Source organism: Saccopteryx bilineata, chromosome 6 (assembly GCF_036850765.1).
Source record: "Saccopteryx bilineata isolate mSacBil1 chromosome 6, mSacBil1_pri_phased_curated, whole genome shotgun sequence".
Taxonomy (NCBI): Eukaryota; Metazoa; Chordata; class Mammalia; order Chiroptera; family Emballonuridae; genus Saccopteryx; species Saccopteryx bilineata.
Genome location: NC_089495.1, coordinates 18861922 through 18884380, shown reverse-complemented (window position 1 = coordinate 18884380; position 22459 = coordinate 18861922). Strand labels below are relative to the sequence as shown.

Here is a 22459-nt window from a genome sequence, read left to right as displayed (position 1 = left end):
TAAGGCTGTTTTATGTTACTCTACAAGTGTTCTCTCTAGCTCTCTGTCTTCTGGGTTCTTGTTAGCTGACCTTCTAGGGAGCGACAGATTCATCAGTGTTTCCACAAGGTGCTGTCATGTGTCTATTATAATCATTTTTTACTTTAAGCAGCTATTTATTGAAGTACTTAAGGATTTCAAGCATAGGGTGTCTATACCTCTGGAGAAATCAAACACAGTGGTAGTCTTTGCCACCCACATGTAGACAATACTTATTAATATCTCAGTTTTCAGGCCACCTCCAGAAGGACTTTTCCTGGCTCTTGTATGCTCTGTGTTACATCTGCCATGTGGTGCCGAGCCTCACAGGAATGAGGGCTAACTCACAGAAGTTGATGAGGGTTGATGAATGAAAAGAAGACCCCAAAGGAAAGAGCTAGAAATGAATAACTAACAAGAAATAGAGAACTCTTTTATTAGAATGTCAGAGTGATAAGTACCTTGGGATTTCAGCTTGTTTTCTTCAGGAACAGTGGTGACCCAGGATACTTCCTTTTGCCATTAGCTCAGCAGAAGCCTGCCTGCCTGTCTGTCATCTGTCACGCTTGGTGTTTAACAAATATCCAATTGATTGGTTCCATCTTAAGCAGGAATATAACATCATACGGTAGGAAGATCATAGGATGCTTTTAAGTATTTCTGTTAATTTTGACACAAAATAAGATAGTACATCTCAACACTTTAAAAAATCCTCTCCTAGACAGTATTGTTCCCAGAAAGAAGCTGAAAAGGAAATAGTAAAGATTATTTTATTGTAGTGTCTGAGTACCGTAGCACACAAAGGAGCCTCGGTACTAGGATGTTATTACAACCTTCCTACAAACTTACATGTTTTGAAATACCATCTTATTTATATAGAATGCCATGGTAAAACACGATTAATTCTATTGCACACAAAGAGCAGGACCCTCATTTTATGTAGGCTTGGAGGAAAGTGATGGCTTTCTGCTGGCAGAGCTTAAACGGCCAAGATTAACTTCGAAGACAGGTAAGTTTATTTAAAAGCAATGAGGAGCCCTTTTTTACTTCCTAGAAAACACTGTCAAAGAAAATCTAAGATTTTTATTCTATATTGTGTTTTTATTGATAGCAAATAATCATGTGCCTTTTTTTCTACTATTGCAATTCTTAGAAGACTCATATGCTAGAAAATTGAGAGATTATCACTTAGAAAATAAATTTCAAGTTTCTGTTGTCCTTGGACTAGGAGGCAGTAAAGAGGAATGAGAAAGGTTAACAGGATTTAACAGGTAGTTTTTGATAACATATGCAAAAGGAGGAAAGGAAATGGAAGGAAAATGCACATGTCCTTCTGTTACACACAGAAAATAGATCCCGCATTTTACGATTTTAGTCAACGGCATGGAAAGATTGGACAGAAAGAATGAATACAGATGGTGAGAGATAATCACAGCAGAGTTTCCTCCAGCTGTTGACAAACTCTTGGTTTATTTTGTAATCGTGTATTTTAAAATGAAAGGAACGACCTAAGACTTTTGTAGATTTGACCCTGAACTAACACAGATTTCATTTAGGTAACCCCAGCAATATCTAATCCTAGTTTTATTCATTTGCAATTTTTGTGGTTTAATAAATTATTTTTAAACACTTTACAGATCTTTTATTTTTTAAATAAAAGGAGAGGAGATAGTGAGACAGACTCTTGCATGCTCCTGGACTGGGATCCACCCTGAAACCCCTGCCTGGGGCTGATGTTCAGATCAACTGAGCTATTTTTAGCACCTGAGGCTGATGCTCAGACCAACTAGCTATCCTCAGAACACGAGGCCAATGCTTGAACCAATCAAGCCACCGGCTGTGGGAGGGGTACTGGGAGAGGGAGAGAAGCAGATGGTCACATCTGTGTGCCCTGACTGTGAATCCAACCCAGAACATTCGTATACTGGGCTGAAAAATCTACTGAGCCAGCCAGCCAGGGCCACTTTACAGTTTTTAAAATGATCAAAATCACATTTCTGTAGGATTGACCTAAGCACACTTTATCTATTTGTTTATTTATTATTTGAATAAGAAAGTTATACAAAAGCAAACAGATGCCAGAATATGTTTTGTCAATGAATAAGGGGGAAATAACAAGGAATTTGAATCCTGTACATTATTATCTTCAAAAGTTATTTCCTGGCTTATGTATATTACTAAATAATATTTTATACTCTGCTTATGCTACTATTCAGTTTTGCTAGAAAAGCCATTTAACTAAAACAGTCTTTGTCGGACTGATTTTTTTATATCTTGCTTCTGCTCCATGGATGATAGTTTTAATGTTAGCTTGGTATGTAAGAGATATGAATAAGAAGTTTAAAAAACAGTATTCACTGGCAGGAGAATTTAACCCAGACATAGTGTACTTTCATTGATTTTTCCAATGGACATTGCTCATCTGTGAGTCATGGGACAATAATAGAGTAAAATTTTTAAATTCATTTGATCTTAAAGAATAGTGACAGTAGTAATGATAGCTAGCCTTTATTGACTGCTTTTGGGTTATCAGCCAGATACTAAATACTCTCTGTATATTATCTAATTCACTTTTCACATTTTGTTTTTCCATTATACAGCTGACCAGTTTGAAGCTGAGAGTAATTTTGTTCAAGTCACACTTGTGGCAAATGGAGGATAGGCTTACCGACTCAGGCATTAGATTTTATAAACTGCTATGCTTTCCTGCTTCTTTTTGATAAAATAAATTTCAGTGTTTTTATTTCACAGATTAGGAAACTTAGATTTAAATGATTGAACTTACAAAGAACAAACAACCAGTCTCTAAACCAGTCTCTTAAATTGAGTGCTCAGGATCAGCACTGGAAACCGAGACTCCTCACTGGGCAGTTCAGTGTGGTGTTCTGTACACTGGCTGTCTTCTCAGACAACTGCCTGAGGTCCACACTGCCCAGAACTCATTAATGATTACTCACTACCAACACGGTAAAATAATATTGTAAAAACAGAACATAATGACTGATTTTACCTTCTAAGAATTTAGAAACAAAGGGAATGAGGTTTCTTTTGTCTTCTCACATGTACTATACTTAGCTTAATTTCCATGTCCTGTCTGATATTGTTGTGTAAGAGGCAATAGAACCAGGTGTAAAATATATATATACTAATGTGTTTTCAAGTATGTTACTTAAAATTAAGTGTATTATTTATATATTTTTTATATCATGTTATACAAACTTGAAGTCATCTACTTTTTCTTCTATATAAAATAGGCTTTTAAGTAAGTCCTGGTAATGAACTTTCTGATAAACTAATATTTATTAATCATTCTTTAATTTTGGTTCATATGCTCAATGAACAATTTAATGGACTATAGAAGTGAAGAACACTTATATTAGTGGTTTGTCAAACCATTTTTCTCCATGGAAAAAATAGATGTGTATTCAATATCAAAGGACATGCAAATTTTCTTCTTGACTGGTCATCTGATCTGTAAATGCACTGTGGTTATAAATACAAGTTATACATATATATATATATATAAATTTTTTTCTAGTCTCTTATCAGAATTACTAAAAAACAAGAAAGAATATAAATGTATATCATGCTAACGTTGTAAAGGAATTTATAACTTATTGTATAAAGGATTTTGAAAGTATATACATCAACCAAAAACAGATTATTAAGAACAGTTAAAATTGTGGACCTTACTGATTTATCAATGTCACTGCATTAAAATTAATAATAAAATAAAAAGGAAAAAAAAATTGTGGACCTTAGTCAGTTGTAATTAGATTAAGTCATTGCAGTAGGTGGCCCCAAAAAGAGAGCTTTCTGGGGTTAGTACTGATTCCTCTGGGATGCTTATTGTCCTTTGATTCCTTTGTTTGCTCATAAGGCTTTTAGTATATGCCATAATCTGTAATCTCTCTGTTGCACTTTTCTGGACAAAATGTGTTCTTACACTTTGAATGTGTAAATTTGTAAGAATATAGTTGTTCTGGAAGTTTTTTTGTTTGTTTTCTGTTTTTGTTACACTGGATTGTCATTGCCTAAATTAGTGTTTGGGACAATAATTTGCCCAGAAAAAATTATTAAATGAATTCTATTTTATTAAACCCTGAAGTCTTTTGAGTATTTGGTCTTAAAGTGATTTTGGTAACTAAAGAAGAAAAAAGTCACATACTAGTACAGGTTCCTAAGTAATCATCTGTACAAAAAGTATCAGTTCAACACCCTAAATTCACCTGCTAAAATTAATTTCTTAGTGACATTTAAACATGCTCATCTGATATTTAGAAAAATAAAAAGTTTGGAATAGAGACTTTTAAATGATGTATCCTTGGTTATTTTTAATTACTCACTGTAAAGAAAACCAGATACTGTGCTAATTACTTAACATGACATTATTTCATTTTTAAGAAAATATTTTGAGGATATCTTCCTATTCCTGTTAAAGATGAGATCATTCAGTTTAAGAAATTTGTTCACAATAACAGCTGGCAGGTAGCATATTCAGGATTGTCTATAAGCCTTTACTCTGCACTGCCTCATGTACACAAGAATAAGCTACAAGTATTACAGATTTGTTACAGTGAAATGATGTTTTTAAGGACCAAGTGTGTATTTTTTTAACCTGGCTGTATTTTTAAATTAGTTGGTGGTCTGTAGGTTCTCTGGTATTGCGACTGGAACATATAAATGGCATATTTTCCTCATACATTTGAGGAATAATTAAAGGGTTCTGGTAGGGTAATGATAGAATCTGATTAGTTTTAACAGCATTAATCTTCCAGGTAGACTATAGGGTAAAGTCAGGGAGAATAATGGACGATATTACAATAGCAGAGGAAGAGATGACTGCTTGAACCAGACAGTAAGTCCAATCTCATCCTCAAACTCCTTTGCCAGTGTTTCCTGGAAGTGGGAACAAGTGGATGAATTAGGAACGGATTTTGAAAATAAAGTTAACAGTATTTTCTCACTGACTTGGTGGTAAGAGAAGAGACAAGAACGATTTCAAGGTTTTAGCCTAAATAATTGGAAAAATTAAGTTACTGTTTCTGAGATCGAAGGGGGGCATGTATCCTAGGCATTATTTTTTTTCCAGAATTATTTTATGAACAGAAAGCACAGAAAAGGACTTTTATTTGAAGCAAGTAATTTTCATGAGATGAACAGCTGAAAAACTGTGGAAGGCAGGTTTTTAGAAGCAAAATATCAAAATGGAGATTTGTGTCAGATAATTTGCTGGCATCAACTAGTACAGTTCGAAGAATGGAAAACTGCATTTTTCAATGAGTTAAAATGATTTTAATAATTATATTTTTAAAATTAATTAAAATGCTATCTCATTTAAAAATCTTTGACAATATGGAAAAGAATGAATTAACATTTGATAACTAATTTTTTACTTATTTTAATGGGTGAAGAATCCATAAATTTATTGCTCTAATTTGTACCTTATGCTGTCAGATACATTTTACAGTAACTCTGGAAAAATTATTACACTGTGTGTATGCATTTGTGATAAACCTCTTAACAAGATACAGGTTTATTTTGATATTAAGTTGCTTCCTACAGTTTACAGAAATATCTACCATCAACATTTTCATCTGATATTTCTAGTTATTTTATTCAAAATAATTTAAATGGAACCTACATAATTGATTTTTCCATTATCTCTATAACATAAAACTACAAAATACCAAAGAACAAAAACAAAAACTTCCTTTTTCCTCAGATTGTAACTTTCGCCTCTTTGTCTTGTTTTTCCAGAGCTACATTCATGGAAGCAGCCAGGCTCAGTTCGTGGCCGAGTCACACATCATTCTGGTACTAAGTATCCTTTGCAATCCTGATGGATGGGAAAGACAAAGCCTTGTGCTCTCAAATTCATTTCTTGCCTCATAATGATGACCAAGACTTGTAAAAGATACTAAATTTTAAATTTGCTTTGTAAAATTTTCTAATTTGTATGCTAATTATTTTCTATTCCAATTTTTGTTTTTATTCTGAATCATTAATAAGACTGTAATTTTCTTTTTTATTGACTATTGAATTTCAACATATAGCTTTTGCTTTGCATTGATTATCTCTAGCTAGAATTTCTTTGTGAAGTCTGTATGGTTTTCCCCATAAGGATCTTAATGGGGAGTGAAAAGTGTCCTATAACATAAAAAGCAAGATGTAAAATATTATCCTTTAATATTGTGATCAATCAGAAAAGGGAGACGTAGGATAGTTAGAAAGCTCTTTCTGGAACATACTGGACTAATCGTTCTGAATCATTTAATACAGTACAGCTTAAGGTTTGAAGGTAAAAGGGTCAAGATGAGAAAGCAGGACAGAAGGAAGCGAGGTTCAAGTGTCTGAAAACAAAATGAATATTCTTAGAATGAAGTTACTTCTGGGGAAAACAACTGTATGCTGGCAGAGCACTGACGTCTGTGTGAGCGGATTGAAGTTTTGACCTTGGAAACGAAGCTTGAGAGAGATGATAAGACTCCACTTCATATTGCAGCGTCTTTCTGAAAGGCACTGAGCAACAGTGACCATCTGTTTTCCTCTATCAGTTCTCAACTTTCTTATTCCTTCCGCGCTTGACACACACACTTGGAGGGCATGTGGAATGGTACATACTTGTAGTCTATTTCTTTCTTGCAGTTATTTCATTACCAATGTCCTTTATGGCTTCAAAATTAAGAAGTTTCTATGACAAGTATTTTTTTATTGGTTCTACTTTGTCATATAGATTGGATTTGGAAATAACAAAATTGAGTAAACATTCTCAAATTTTGTGATTTTCATCAGTAGCTACAAGGTTTCTATGTTCCAACTTTAATGTGCTAAGAGATTAATACTTTCTGCATATCTACAGGGCTTAAGGTGAGAAAATGGGATATTTGCAAATATGTCTATTGGAATATCGCCATAATGAAAAATATGGGCAAGGCCATATTTACTCTTTATCTCTTAATCATATAGATGTATTTCTGAAGGAAAACAAGTATGTGTTTAAGTACAATAGTAATACAAAGTATTTATTGCAGGTAACTTTTTAGCTCTTATTTATATATGTATTTTTTCTATATTATTTCAATTCATGATGTAGCATTTTAACAGCATACTTTATTCAAAGTTTCTCATCTATTAACACATCAGGAGTACCTAGCAAAAGGAACGAAAGCCCCATTGTACAGCAAGAATTCTCCAGTGTTTCATTTCATGGCTCATTGACATGAAGCTGAGATTTAGAATGCAAAGAAATTTCATAAGCAGCATGAAGTCTTCCATATAGAATTCTAACAGTGATACATAAAAGAATTAGAAGTCTCTATTCTCTTTATGTTACCAATAATTATATACTGCTTTATTTCTTATACATAATTATGAAAAAGAAAATTTCTTTTAAAATGGTAGACTCACTGAAATTATCAGTACAAGATAAAAAGAAGCCATTATGTAATAATTTCTGAATTTACTTTAAATTGGCAGAGTCTGCTAATTTTTTAACGTACCTTTTTTTTTCTTATTTGTGTGAATTTTTTCCCTTTTGCAGAAAAAAAAAGTAAATTCCAGATGGTTACTTTATGTTTCTCTGTGGAGTCCATTTCTGCCTTTGTTTTCTTCCTAATTTAGTAAGCCAGATGATTAGATGCAATAGCTATATACAAAATTTTGTTGAAAAGAAATCTAAGGAAGAACAGATGGAGTTGTTTGATGTCATAGGATATAAATTTACATTTGCTAAGAATAAGATTTTCCTCCTTATTAGTAGTGTTTTATTTTTTTAGTATCTTATTTGGGTGTGAAAAAGCAATCCTGTGTAGTCTATGAGAGAAAACTATATAAAAAAATAAGAACTATTAGATACTTGACATAGGGTATGTGAACTAATAAGAACTTCTATAATCCTTTGTTTTTCTAGTAAAAGATTTATATTCCTTTGATTTATTTTTTATTCAGTTTTGTTTTAATACCGGATGCAAATAAGGTATTTGCTATTACAGGCGAGTAGACTCATAGAAAAAGAATTGTTGGGCAGTGTGACAAATGCTAACGTTGGGGCTGGAAACAGCCAGAAAGGAAAGAGCACCTGGATGCGTCGAGTAACTGAACAGACTTTTCAGCTCCACTGAGAAGAAGCAAGAGAAGTTTCCCTGTCTGGGAAGAAGTGAGGGAGAATATTCCAGTAGGAGATACAACAGGTATAAGAACTAACATGAGAATATTCACAAATTGCGAAGAGATTGATAAGAAGTCACTTTGGCTTGTAATGAAAATCCACCCATGCCGTGTTAAGAAATTTGAACCTTATCTGAAATCACCAAGATACAGTCTGTGTGTACCAGTGTTACAGGACACGGGAGACATTAGATTGGCTTTACTGCCGACTATCTAAACTCTGACCTGTCCCGTGACTCCCCACACCCTTCAAGGTCTGAGATCTAAAGAAGATGACATAGATAGATACCAGCTGGAAGTAAAAGTGCTGATATCAAAGACAAAGGTTATATTTATACTAGAAATAATTTTTAAAAATTTAATATATCTTATTAGGATCAAATTTGCTTTTCATATAAGAAAATATTTTTTTCCATTTATTATGAAAAAGTATTTTAGTCTGCATTTGTTTTCAATCTGTGATGGAGAAAAATGTTTCTTTTATTTTAATGTGTTATATCCAAGGAAAAACATATTATAGAAGAAAATTAATGACGGATGCAAGTTGAAGATAATTTTAGATTTAGATCCCATTAAGTCTTCTATAAAGTGCTAATATTTTTTTAAACATCTGTTTCACTTATCTATAAATTAACAGTGGTGATTCTCTCCCTGGGAGCAACAGTGAACTTAACATCATGTGCAATAAGAATGAATTATAATGTAATACAAATGCATTTGTTAGTAGTTCAGTAGGATGCCCGGTGCCTCTGGGTATTGTACATAATTTACACAAATAGCAGCTTATATTTTATGTGAGATAATGACAGTACAGTATTTTGAATTTTTAAGCAATAAGGTGACGACTGACTGGATCCTCAGAGAAAATGTGGAGTGTGCACAGTAGTTGAAGTATATATTTCTATGAAATGAATACAAACATGCAAAATACTACATGACCTAGACCAGAGGTATTTGTGTGTATGTGTGTGCATGCATGTATATGTGTTGGCATTAATCTCAGAACAATAGCACAAGTCTCAGAAACATTACAGTTTATCCACTATGTCTTTAAGTCTCTTACAGTTTTAATGTTGGCACTCCTCAATAAGGCTCAGCCAAATGCCTAAAGCCATCATTTTAAGTGCTGAAAAGTCTCTGTTATTCAGTTAGAGCTAGAATCTCCCAGATTTCTAGGGGCTTTCATTAGTTACTCAGCCTTCCACCCAAAGAAGGAAACCCTACACATTGACTCTGACAGATGATCACCAGCTTCTTCCTCTGCCTGAAAATTAATCCTTTATCTAAAAATTTCTATGTTACAAGTGCAGATTTTTTTTTCTCAGATGGTAAAGAAATGTAGGTTCTATTTTTTTCATCCAAAACTTGTTTTCTTTGATACCAAGGAGTTTAAGCTCAGTAATTCTCAATACTCAAAGGCCTTAAGTTTAAAGGTATCTTTAAATAAAAGAGGGAGGCTTGGTGAGATTAAAGCCATTTTAGTTTAATTCATATATCTTATTTATAGCTATCAAATTTAAAGTAGGTTCCTGGCTCGTTTCTTGATACTTTTTGCAGGAAACACTCTGAGGCTGAGATCGTACTTCTCTTCTGATCCTACTGCTTATTAATAAAATATTTTACCTCGGGGCTGTACACACCTGTACCTACTCATCTCTTTGCTTTAAAATTCCTACTTTAGGGTTATATGCACAAAGGTTTTACAAAGATTTCCATTTATTTTCAAGTAATAAAGCTAACTTCCTCTCAGATATAGTGTTATCATATCTTTGATACTACTTGAAATCCTCCATAGCAAAGGTTGGCAAACCAGAACCTGCCAGAGCCAAACCCAGCCTATCTACCTTTTTTATATATTAAATTTATTGGAACCCAACTGTACCTATTTATTTAAGTATTGCTTGTGATTACTTTGTACAACAGCAGCAGAGTTGAATACTAAGAACACACCATACAGCTAACATAGCTGAAAAGATTTACTTTCTGTCCCTTGACAGAAAAATTTTGCAGACAACTCTTTAGGATATAAATAATGGAAAACAAAATTGTACAAACTCAATACCCTGAGACAGTTATTAATTTAATTTCTTCCTCTGCATTTTTCTTCTTTCTTATATTTTTATTTTGACAGAGACAAAGAGAGGGACAGATAGGGACAGACAGAAAGGGAGAGAGATGAGAAGCATAAATTCTTTGTTGTGGCACCTTAGTTGTTCATTGATTGCTTTTTCATATGTGCCTTGACTGGGGGACTACAGCAGAGCCAGTGACCCCTTGATCAAGCCAGTGACTTTGGGCTCAAGTTGGTGAGCCTTGCTCAAACCAAATGAGCCTGCACTCAAGCTGGTGACCTTGAGGTTTTGAACCTGGGTCCTCCACGTCCCAGTCCAACGCTCTATCTACTGCACCACCGTCTGGTCAGGCTCTTATTTGTTTTTGTTTTATTTTTTGTATCAATAATAATCTTAAATGAGAAGCGAGGAGGTGGAGAAACAGACTCCCACATGCGACCGACCAGGATCCACCCAGCAAACCTACTATGGGGCGATGCTCTACCCATCTGGGCCATTGAGCTGTTACAACCGTTGCCATTCTAGCACCTGAGACAGAGGCCATGAAGCCATCCTCAGTGCCTGGGCCAACTTTGCTCCCATAGAACCTTGGCTGCATGAATGGAAGAGAGAGAGAGAGAGAAAGAGAGAGAGAGAGAGAGAGAGAAAGGAGAGGGGGAGGGGTGGAGAAGCAGATGGGCGCTTCTCCTGTGTGCCCTGGCCGGGACTCAAACCCGGGACTTCCACACACTGATCTGATACTCTATCACTGAGCCAACCAGCCAGGGCTCTTACTTGTTTTTAAAGATATGAGATTATATTGGTTGTGTACACTTAATTTTCATTTCACAAAATTATTTTTATATTTAGTGTAAATACATATGTTAAAATAATTTTTTTTTTACTTTTTACCATTTTCATCTGTCCCTGTGATATCATCCTACTTTTGAGCTTTTGCGAATTTTTCTCACAACTTTGGGGCTTTGCACAAGTTATTCAGATCTCTCTGGCTTTAGTTACCATGTTTGTAAACTGAGGATAATGATTGATGTCAAGGAGTAGTGTCTACTGGTTATGATAGTAAACAAAACAAAGCTTCTATCCTTTGAGGGGCTGACACTGTAGTGATGGGGAAAGACAATAAGTAAATAAAAAAGATAAAGAATCTGAAATTTCTTTCAAAAGCATGTTACAGAGATAAACAAAGCAGGATAAAGGAAGTAGAGAGGCTGGAGGCTTCTCTGACAAGATGTCATTGAGCAGACACCTGCAGGGAGTGATGAGTGAGTGATGTGAGTCTCGGGGAATTGCCAGCAGAGGAATAGCAAGTGCGAAGATTTTGAGACAGAGAGGCCAATCTTGTGGGAAGAATGGCAAAGACAAGACTAATTGCTAACAGGGTCAGGAAGTATAGGCAGTGAGTCAGGATTGAAATCGTGAATGGCCTTGAGGCCATTTTTAAGTCTTTCGATTTTACTCTGACTGATATAAAAAGCTAATATTCTGAGCAGAAAAATGACATAACCTTAATGATATTAGAAAGAAAACTGTGTTCTTAGACTTAGAAGTATGAGTTTATTTTGTGAGAAACAATAACCAAAATTCATAAAGTAAAAGACTAACAGTTTTGCCACACTAAAAATGAAAACCTGCATGACACACCAATTTGAAAGACAACAGCGTGACCTCATTACCTTGGCAGTGTGAGTCATTTCTTTATTCTCTCCCCTTTGATTTATAACCAGTTGGACATCTGTAACCAAGCAAAGGAGCCTCTGCACATTACAACTGGACACCAAGGAGAATCATGCACCTGTGCATCAGAAAATAGGACCTCAGCTTGCAGCCCAAACCTGGGGAAGAAACTAGACATGCAAGTCTACAAATAGAAAAAGGAAAGAGCCTGTTAATCCCAATATACAGAACTTTTTCAAAGATACATTATAATGAAACTGTCAAAAATCAACATAAAGGATCTTGAAGGCAGCCAGGGACAATAAAGTAACCTACGAAGGCACTCCCATATGGCAATCAGTGGTTTTCTCAGCAGAAACCCTATAGATTAAGGGAGAGTGGAATGACATATTCAAAATATTGGAAGATAAAAATGATCATCCAAGAATATCCTGCAAAGTCAAACTTTAGATATAGAGAAATAGAGGCTCACCCAGACAAAAGCTGAAGGAATTCAGCACCACTGGTCCTGCCGTGCAAGAAATGCTAAAAGGAGTTCTTCAAGCTGAAGTAAAAAGATGCAAATTAATGACAAACACACAAAATAGAAGTACCCAAGACTAATAAATTTGATGACTGGAATTAGAAAACCGTCTATATAGTTTATTAACCACTCTGCTGTAGTATAAAGGTTAAAAGTAAAGAGCATTAAAATAATAAAAACTACTGTAATTTGTTAAGGAATTTACAGTGTAAAAAGAGGGAATTTGTAATATCAAAATATAAAAGCAGAGGAGTAAGGGTTGAACCTTTATAAAAGAATGAAGATAAGTTACTCTTTTTCTACTGATAACAAGGTATCTATGTGAAGTTGTACATAAGCCTCACAAAAATCACAAGCAATAAATAGAGACAGGATATAGTGTATACATATACATAAAATGTATACATAAAAAATAAAGACTGAACAAATCACCATGGAAAACCAAACATTTACAAATGTAAATAGAAACAGAAGAGAAACACTGGAGATACACAACAGCCATAGGAGAAGATAGTATGGCCGTAATAAGTCCTTGCATAACAGTTATCACTAAATATAAATGAATTAATTTACCAATCAAAAGGCACAGAATGGCCAGATGGAATAAAAAAATAGGATTCATCTATATGCTGCCTACAGGAGACTCATTTCACCTCTAAAGACACTCATAGGCTCAAAATGAAAATATGGAAGAGAATATTCCAAAAAAAGTAGAAAATTAGGTTAGCAATACTTAGATCAGACAAAATAGATTTCAGTTAAAAATGGTAACAAGAGACAAAGAAGGTCACTATATAACAACAAAAGGATCAATCAATACAAGAAGAAGATAATAGCAATCATAATGCATGCATCCAACATTGGCACATTGAATATATTAAGCAAATATTAACTGATCTACTGGGAGTAATAGACACTACTGTAATAATGGAAGGCTTCAACACCCCACCATTAACACTGGAGAGGAAATCAACAAGAAAATGTTGGTATGGAACCACCCTTTAGAAAACCTTTAGCAAGTTTAAGAAGACTGAGATTATACCAGTTATCCTTTCTGATCACAATGGTATGACCCCAGAAGTCTATAGGAGGAGAGCTGAAAAACATCCATCCGTATGTAGCAACCAAACAGCAGACTTCTGAACAAACAGGTCAAGAAGCAGTTTGAAAGGAAAGTTTGTGTCAATAGATGCATACATTAAGAAGTTAGATCTCAAGTAAACAGCCTGACCTTACACTCTTCAGGAATTAGAGAAAGAAGAAAAAAGTAAGTCCAATGTTAGTGAAGGAAAAGATTAATAGAGATCAGAACAAAAATTAATGAAATATAAACCAGAAAAACCAATAGAGAGAATCAAAGAAACTAAGATTACTAAGGTAAATTTGACAAACCTCTGGCTAGACAAACAAAAAGACTCAGCCAATGCTACAGAAATATGTAGGATCATAAGACTCTTCTATGAACATTTATATGCCAACAAATTACATAACTTAGAAGAAATGAATATATTGCTAATAACATCCTATCAAGACTGAATCAGGAAGAAATAGGAAATCTTGAACAGACCAATAGTGAGTAAAGATATTGAATCTGTTATCAAAAACTTCCCAACACAGGAAATTCCAGAACCAGATAGCTTCACTGGAAAATTCTACCAAACCTTTAAAGAATTAACAGCAATCCTGTTCAAGTTTTTCCAAAACTTTCAATCTCTGGCTATAAAGCCATCACTCCCCTACTACAAAAACCATATAGGAACACCACAAGGAAAAGAAAATTATAGACTAATATCTTTGATGTATATAAATGCAAAAATTCTCAATAAAATATTAGCAAACCAAATCCAAGAACCCATAAAAATCATACACCATGACCAAGTAAGATCTGTTCCTGGGATGCAAGCATGATTCAACATATGTAACATATAATAACAAAATGAAAGAAAAATCATATTTACCTCTGTGTGCATTTGTAATTTATTTTGGAAAACACATTATGTTCAGGTCTAGAAAAATTAATAGATTTTATTTGCATCTATTTCAAACTGTTTCCTTGACAATTACTATAGATGCAGCTATCACCATGGGGATGGTTCTTCTAAATGAAGCGGCAACATCCAAGGGAGATGTTGGGAAAAGACGGAGTAAGTCTGTGCATGGATATTTTTTTATTCTGTTTTAGACATAAGATTCATTTAAATCAAACATGAAATATAAATGTAAGTGTACACTTCTAAAAAAATGTGGTTTAGGGAAGGTTGCAGTGGTTTTTACTTCCTCCTGTTTCGTGGATGTGTGCAAATAATTAAAAATCTGTTTCTTCCACGATGGGACTGGGTGGTTTTCTGTGGATGTGCTCAAGAGGGGAGCTGCTCTGGCCCATCTGTACCGAAGCTGCAATCTCTGTAGCAACAGCCATGCCCCAGGGAAAGATGGAAAGTTCTGTGGGGGTGGCGGGGTGTCTTAGAGATTTTATTGTCAAACAATATGTCCTCTGTGCCACGAGAATCAGGTATGCACTCAAAGACTGACCTGGGAGGAGTTGTTGCATAGGTTTGTACACTGAAATTTTAAAATATTTTGCAATTACATCCAAACCTCCTTTAATCGATATTTTAAAAATGGAGCATTTCTTGATAGTACCTTTTCCAGGGTCTTGGACTTTTTTAGTGATATTGCAAGATTTACAATTTCGTCACTTTCTAGTATTATGTGTTTAAGCAAGTTAACTATGTTTCATCCTTTAATGAAAGTCTTCCTCTTGGGGAGGTTGTAGAGAAAAATACTTTTTAAAAACATAACAAATTTTGGCAGGAAAGGAGACAAAAACATGGGCAAAATCATCCCTGAGGAGATAGGTCAGGAAAGGACAGAGGGCCTTAAATTCTGTAGCTTTTCTCAATATGCTTTGCATTTCTGAACCCTTTTCAAAACCCACAATTTATGTATGAGGAGCAGAGGTGCCTGTTTTATATATATACATACACGTGTGTGTGTTTATGTGTGTGTGTGTATATATATATGTGTGTGTGTGTGTATATATAATTACTATTACTCATATACTTTAAGGTAAAATCTTCCTAGTCATAATAAAAAGGAAAGTAAAATAGAAAGTAATTTTTGTATTGTCAACCTGCCTGGGACAAATACTAAAAACACAGACTATAGCTTAGCACATTCTTCTGTAATGTGTGACCCCTGTTCTACTCGTAAAACAAACAATAGCACTCTGACACTATTACTGCCATTTAGGGGGATTTTCTTCCCTTTGACTCTGAGTCCATATATCTCATGGCCCAAACTTTTATTCTTAGCCTTATGCACACTAGAATGAACTCTTTGTAAGTAACAGGCTTTTACTGATGCAAGGCCCTGAAAATAAAGATATATTTACCATTCCAATAATGCAAATGTCTCCACTAATATAGCCAATGCTTCATAATGCAGGGGCTACTCATTCTGTTTGTGGTTTATGGCCTGTTTGTTTTGTTTTTATCTCCCTGGGGCATTTTAGTACTTGTAGGAACTCCTTAAGAGAAGAAAACCACCAGAAGACTTAGATCAGTTACTTTTGTTGTTTTTGTACCCGAAATAGTACATTTTCACTGGGGAGAACGTGGAAAATAATGACTACATTGTATTTTGGATTATCTGATTTATTGTGTACCTGTATGTGCCATGAACTATTAAATGTAAGTATACTGTAATTGACTGAATGCCTTTTTAAAATATAGACACTTGCGTTGCATGTGTCTAGACACTAACGGTATCTTCTCCCTTTCTAGTAATTTGCCTAGTGGGATTAGGCCTGGTGGTCTTCTTCTTCAGTTTTCTGCTTTCGATATTCCGTTCCAAGTACCACGGCTATCCTTATAGGTAATATCGTTATACTAATGTGGCTGGTTTCAATTTTAACTAATAGAATAAACAGAATCCCAGTGCTTAATCTGTATTTAATGACTGATCTAAAGTAACCAACTCATTCTCCCAGGGATTTTAAACTCAGTTAAACAAGTTTTTGAGCACCTGCTATATGTTCCGCATAGATTATACACAGGAGATATATGACATGGTCTTTGTTCCCAAGCAGAATAAAGTTTTATTTTAAAGATATGTTTATATAGAACATATATTTACATATTTATGTATGTATATAGATTTATATATAATACATATATGCATATACATATAACAAAATGACTTGTTGAATTCATTAAAGTTTATTTTTCTCTAGGTTTATCCATCATGATTTTGAATTCATTTGCAATTTGTTTCTCATATAATTTACTGTTCAGTGTCTAATAAACTTTGTATCATCTTTTCAATTCTGTGAAGTTTTAGGTTTTTTAAATAAGAAAGGCCACCTTGAAAGGGAAAATTAAGTGATAATCTCTGGTCACTAGAGTTGTTATAATAAATATACGATTTTTTTCCAACATACTGCCATGACTGCTGATGGGAGGATGGAGAAAATTTATTCTGAAACCACATTATTAAAGTAACCCAACTTTAGACTTTTGCTAAAACAATACAATCATTGTGCCAAATTACACTTGATCATTTATGAATTAGGCACAAGTTTACTTCTTGAGCATATTCCTTCTTCAGCATCTCTTACGGGAATAAATGTTCTACTTTCTCTTTCTCTGGGGAGTCCTTCTAACAGCCTAACCCATCCTTCTCTCTAATTAAGAAGCAAGATGCTGTATTTGCCTTCTCAGAGATCTTTAAAAGCCTGCTGAGATAGTACAGCTAAAGATATATTGATAGAAAATAAAACCCCATCATACCTTACATCCTTTCCACATGTGAACTGTGCAGTTATTTTAAGAGACTTTTCTTTTTTTTTTTTTTTTTGTATTTTTCTGAAGCTGGAAACGGGGAGAGACAGTCAGACAGACTCCCGCATGCGCCCGACCGGGATTCACCCGGCACGCCCACCAGGGGCGACGCTCTGCCCACCACGGAGTGATGCTCTGCCCATCCTGGGCATCGCCATATTGCAACCAGAGCCACTCTAGCGCCTGAGGGAGAGGCCACAGAGCCATCCCCAGCGCCCGGGCCATCTTTGCTCCTCCACATGGATGATAGCAGCAATACATGGCTTTATCCAGGGGACAAGAGTAATCTAATCCCATAACTGGGAGATCTGACTGTGGTGCTCTAATGGAAGAAGACTCCTCAGTCCCACCTCTCTCTTTTTCACATGCACAGAAGCACATTTCCAATCCTTTTCTTCCCACACCCGTTAAAAACTATATACTAGGCCCCGGTCGGCAAACTGTGGCTCGCAAGCCACGTGCGGCTCTTTGGCCCCTTGAGTGTGGCTCTTCCACAAAATACCGCATGAGAGCACTACCTCGATAAGGACGGTACCTACCTATATAGTTTGAGTTTACAAAATTTGGCTCTCAAAAGAAATTTCAATTGTTGTACTGTTGATATTTGACTCTGTTGACTAATGAGTTTGCTGACCACTATCAGGGAAGGAATGTGAGTTACATCTCTGAACTGTGGGATCACCTGCCTTAAATCCTGCCTGCTGTATAAATGAATTTTTAAAAAGTAGTTCCAAGGGCAACAAAGAAAAAGGGAAAGCAAAGTCTTCATTTTGAATTTAATTTTTTTAAAATTTTTCCATTGATTACAGAATAAGAGAGAGAAGGGGAGGGAGGAGAGAGTGAGAGAGAAGCATCAACTTTTTTTTTCATTTAGTTGTTCTTGACATTAGATAGCCAGCCAGTTTTGGTTTTGAAAATGTGAAATGATCAGACTAATCAAATCTAAGATGAAGTCTACCCAAGAAAGATGGAAGTTATGTTTTTCTCTTTCCTCTACATTAGGATTGAGAATCATGGTTCTGTATGATTTGAGCCTTAGTTTGTAAACAAGTATTTGTATTTCTTTGAATAATTTTTTTTTAAAAATCTAGGATGCCAAAAACACTGAAAAAAAATAATTAGTTTTAGTCTGCAGCATTTACAATATGCGAAAGAAAGGTATCTCTGTTTTTGTTAAAGGTTAAGTAGAGTAGGGAATGTATGAGCATCTTAAACCTTGTTTAGTCAACAGTCAGAGTGGGGGAAAGTGAGAGCAAGTGCTAGCGCTCCTTGTATCTCGAGGACCTCATTGTTCTCTGACATAGCAGTAGAATGAGAGAAGATGAAGTTTTTAGTAGTTTTATTGAATAATGTTACACTTGACAGCACTTTTTTGTTGTGATGAATTTTCTTCAAGTTTGGACCTTTTTCTAAGGAGTAGTTGTCATTTAATATAATATTGTCCAATACTCATGCTTTACCAGGAATGGACATATAATTACTCGGGAAGCTTTTTAATATGCACACTCTAGGCCTCACCCTGGGAAGACAGAGTAAGCATTTCTGACCCAGAGTCCATGCTTGCTTCTTTTATGTCTCTAAGAAAGTGGCATTGAACGTCCTAACTGGATGACCTGTCCCACTTCCTAAGCAAGATCCCATCAGGCTCAACAAGGAACGGGCCTGCCCCCAGCGGGGTTCATGGAGCTGGAAGTGTAAATAAAGTCTCCTGTGAGAAGTCAGAGATGGAAGTCTCGTCCAAGAGTGGTTTGCGGAAAAGAAATTTGACATAATTTAGATATGAAAACACCAGGGGTAGCTGCCAAGGGACAGAGTCAAACAGAGCCTAGCAGAGAAGCTGGAAAACCAGGTGTGCCGCAAGTGGGCTGTGGCGGCACGGGGACGATGAGGCAGGTCCGCCATGGCGGCGGCTCTTCCAAGCTCTGCCGTTTCCTGTGCCCTTGCATAGCTCTGGACAACAGCTTTTTAAGTCATCCTAGTACCTCAGTTCTCCCTCCCTCCCTCCCTCCCTCCCTCCCTCCTTCCCTCCCTCCCTCCCTCCCTCCCTCCCTCCCTCCCTCCCTCCCTTCCTTCTTTCCTTCCTTCTTTTTAGTGAGAGGAGGGGAGGCAGACAGACTGCCACTTGCGCCCTAACTGGGATCCACCTGGCATGCCCACTAGGGGGCAATGCTCTGCCCATCTGGGGCCCTTGTTCCATTGTTCAGCAACCAAGTTCTTAGTGCCTGAGGCAGAGGCCATGGAGCCATCCTCAGCACCCAGGGCCAGCTTATACTAATCAAGCCATGGCTGCAGGAGGGAAGAAGAGAGAGAGAGAGAGAAGCAAGAGGGGGGGAGGGGTGAAGAAGCAGATGGTTGCCTCTCCTGTGTGCCCTGACTGGGAATCAAACCCTGGACATCCACACGCCAGGCCGACACTCTACCACTGAGACAACTGGCCAGGGCCATCTCTTTCTATATCACATTAAAGCGTCTAAATTTCTCTTCGGCCTCTAAATTTCTCTTCATGAGAACTTTCATTTGTACCTGCTTTCTACATTGTCCTTTCCATGGACATAGTTCACCAAGCTTCTGTAAATCCTTGTAGGACTCATGATCGTCCCTCTGTGATCCTTCATGCTTGGATTCTCTTACTGTGTCAAGTTTATAGATACATGTTTTCTTTGTTACATTTATAGCAATCCTTTGACCTAACAAAATGTGGTATAAGGAAGAGGGAATTCTGTAAAAAAAAAATTGTTTTCTTTTGAAAATGTTAATTCTTTTTTATTAATCTAGTACATGAGCATGTGTCAAAGATACCTCAGAAATGGCACAAACTGATTTGGGTTTTCTTTTCATCCCATTGCATCCTATTTTTTTGGAATAAGCTTTTTTTTTCCCCTCAGAAATTTGATCCACCTTTGCATGTTGACAAATAGATGATGAACAGTAAGAGTAAGTGGTACTGAAAGGACTGCAGGGAGTATATGCCAGAGGTTTGGATAAACCCTGAGCTACATTTTAAGCACCTGACAGTATAAGGGAAGAGTGTCCATGTGTATCACCAGGTCACTGGGGAAGGACCAGTGGTGTGGCAGGAGCAAGAGTGAGAGAGGGAATGAGTGACACAAAGGAAGAGAAAAAGAGCTCTGGTCTAGTTGAAAAGTAAGATGTTGATAAAGAAGAAAAAGAACCTTTCCCCGCTGAGTTAGCCTATGGGAGAAACTTGGTCAGTTAAGGATGTAACACCACAGTCTCAAGGAACACTGCATTCCTGGAAGCATTTCTGTGTGGCACCAGTGGCATGTATGGTACTTGATTTAAAAAACAAACAGACCTTGCTCCTACCAAATAAAGGCAATTTGTAGGAAATGAGAAAATGAGACACCAGCATTACAAGATGGGGAAAACATGGAGAATGTCTTCCAGAACCTTGTCCTGGCCTGAGTACCTCTGAAGGGACATTTGTCACGTCCATCTTCAAAGACAGGCCTTGCTATGTGAATCATAAACTCGGGGGACCGAGAGCCAAGTCAACCTGATTAACTGTGACACACCTGCATTGATGTGTACTTGCCAAAGGAAAGGAGAAGAGTTTGTCAGCCAAGACCAGGGGTCAGGAACCTTTTTGGCTGAGAGAGCCATGAACGCCACATATTTTAAAATGTAATTCCATGAGAGCCATACAATGACCCATGTACATTACACATTATCCAATAAAAATTTGGTGTTGTCCTGGAGGATGCTGTGATTGGCTCCAGCCACCTGCAACCATGAACATGAGCAGTAGGAAATGAATGGATTGTAATACATGAGAATGTTTTATATTTTTACCATTATTATATTTTTTTATTAGAAATTTGTCTGCGAGCCAGATGCAGCCATCAAAAGAGCCACATCTGGCTTGCAAACCATAGGTTCCCAACTCCTGGCCAAGACCATGTCCTTGACTTTGAGATAAGCTACAAGGACAAATACACATTTTTCTTCAAAAAGAGTAGAAATAACCTCCACCTCCACCTGTACTTTAGATAAGACTCCTGAGACATCTCTTAGTGGAAATGCACAACTGAACATAACAACATCTACTGATTTAAACACCATGTTTAGCCAGGGGCTTCAGCTCCAATGCAAGTACGTTCTTGGGTGTATAGACTGCCTTATGTAGCCCTCGGTGTCTTCCTTTTAAGTTCTGTGAACTATAACTTTTGTACCAAGAAATCCAACTGATACACAGAACTATGTTCGGAATAATTTCTAAGCTAATTTTTCATTCTTTCCTCAACATTTTGACTTCTGCTTAAATCTGCAACCATTTGTTTATTCTACACGGAGCGATCCTCTATTTTTATTTTTGCCTTAAATCTCACAAAACCTTAAACATTTATGCCCTTTATATTTTCTCAGTACTTCATACTGCTATTTTTTGTCAATTTGTATGCTGCAGGGGATAAAAGTCTACTTTAAAAGTTACTTCCATAAATCTTGACCACATTTTAGTCTTAAGGGTTTTTTCCCTAGAGTATCCGTGTTTCACTCAATTCTCCTACATCGTTTTTTGTTTCAATAAGAAAACTCACTGATTTAAATTCCTGATCTGCTTGCTAGTTGGACAAGTTTCTTAACTTTCCTAAACCTTCGTTTTTTCCTTTGTAAATGGAAAAAATGTTACACATTTGCCCGTTGTAAGCATTATATGATAGAATGCATGTAAAATCACTTGGCACATTGCCATTACACAGTAGATGGCACAGAGTATTAATAAATATTTGATGCTAATTATTATCATCATTAATTCTGAAGTGAATATTTTAAACTCGTTTATGTTTAATCTACTTTTTTCTAACTGGTGGTTTTTTACACTGAAGATTAAGTTCTTTATTTTATATTTGCATGATTTAGTTGAGTGAAGAACAGATTTTTCCCTAAACCTTTTGATGAATTTAATAGGACTCCTGAGTACCTTGAAACATCAATATTATTAAGAATTTGATCTGATTGCCATCTGAGCCATAGTTCAAAAAAAAGTAATTTTGTTGCTGTGGTAGCACTGAATTTATTTTGTATATTAAATAAAGATTAGCTTGAGGGTTTGTCCCATTTTCTAAGAAGAGCAAAGTGCTCATAGTGATATTTGATCGTCTTCACTTATGGGTAATTACTTCCCCTGTATTTTCCACTGA

General features: G+C 36.0%; 1 protein-coding gene across 2 annotated transcripts in view; it reads left to right on the top strand.

The window, feature by feature from the left end:
* Positions 1-22459, top strand: part of TUSC3 (tumor suppressor candidate 3) — a 125825-nt gene that overhangs the window by 93704 nt on the left and 9662 nt on the right. For both annotated transcript variants that reach the window (XM_066236120.1, XM_066236121.1), the window contains exons 7-9: positions 5779-5842; positions 14526-14600; positions 16242-16332. In XM_066236120.1, coding sequence (XP_066092217.1) covers positions 5779-5842; positions 14526-14600; positions 16242-16332 — 230 coding nt within the window. The remainder of the gene's footprint in view (positions 1-5778; positions 5843-14525; positions 14601-16241; positions 16333-22459) is intronic.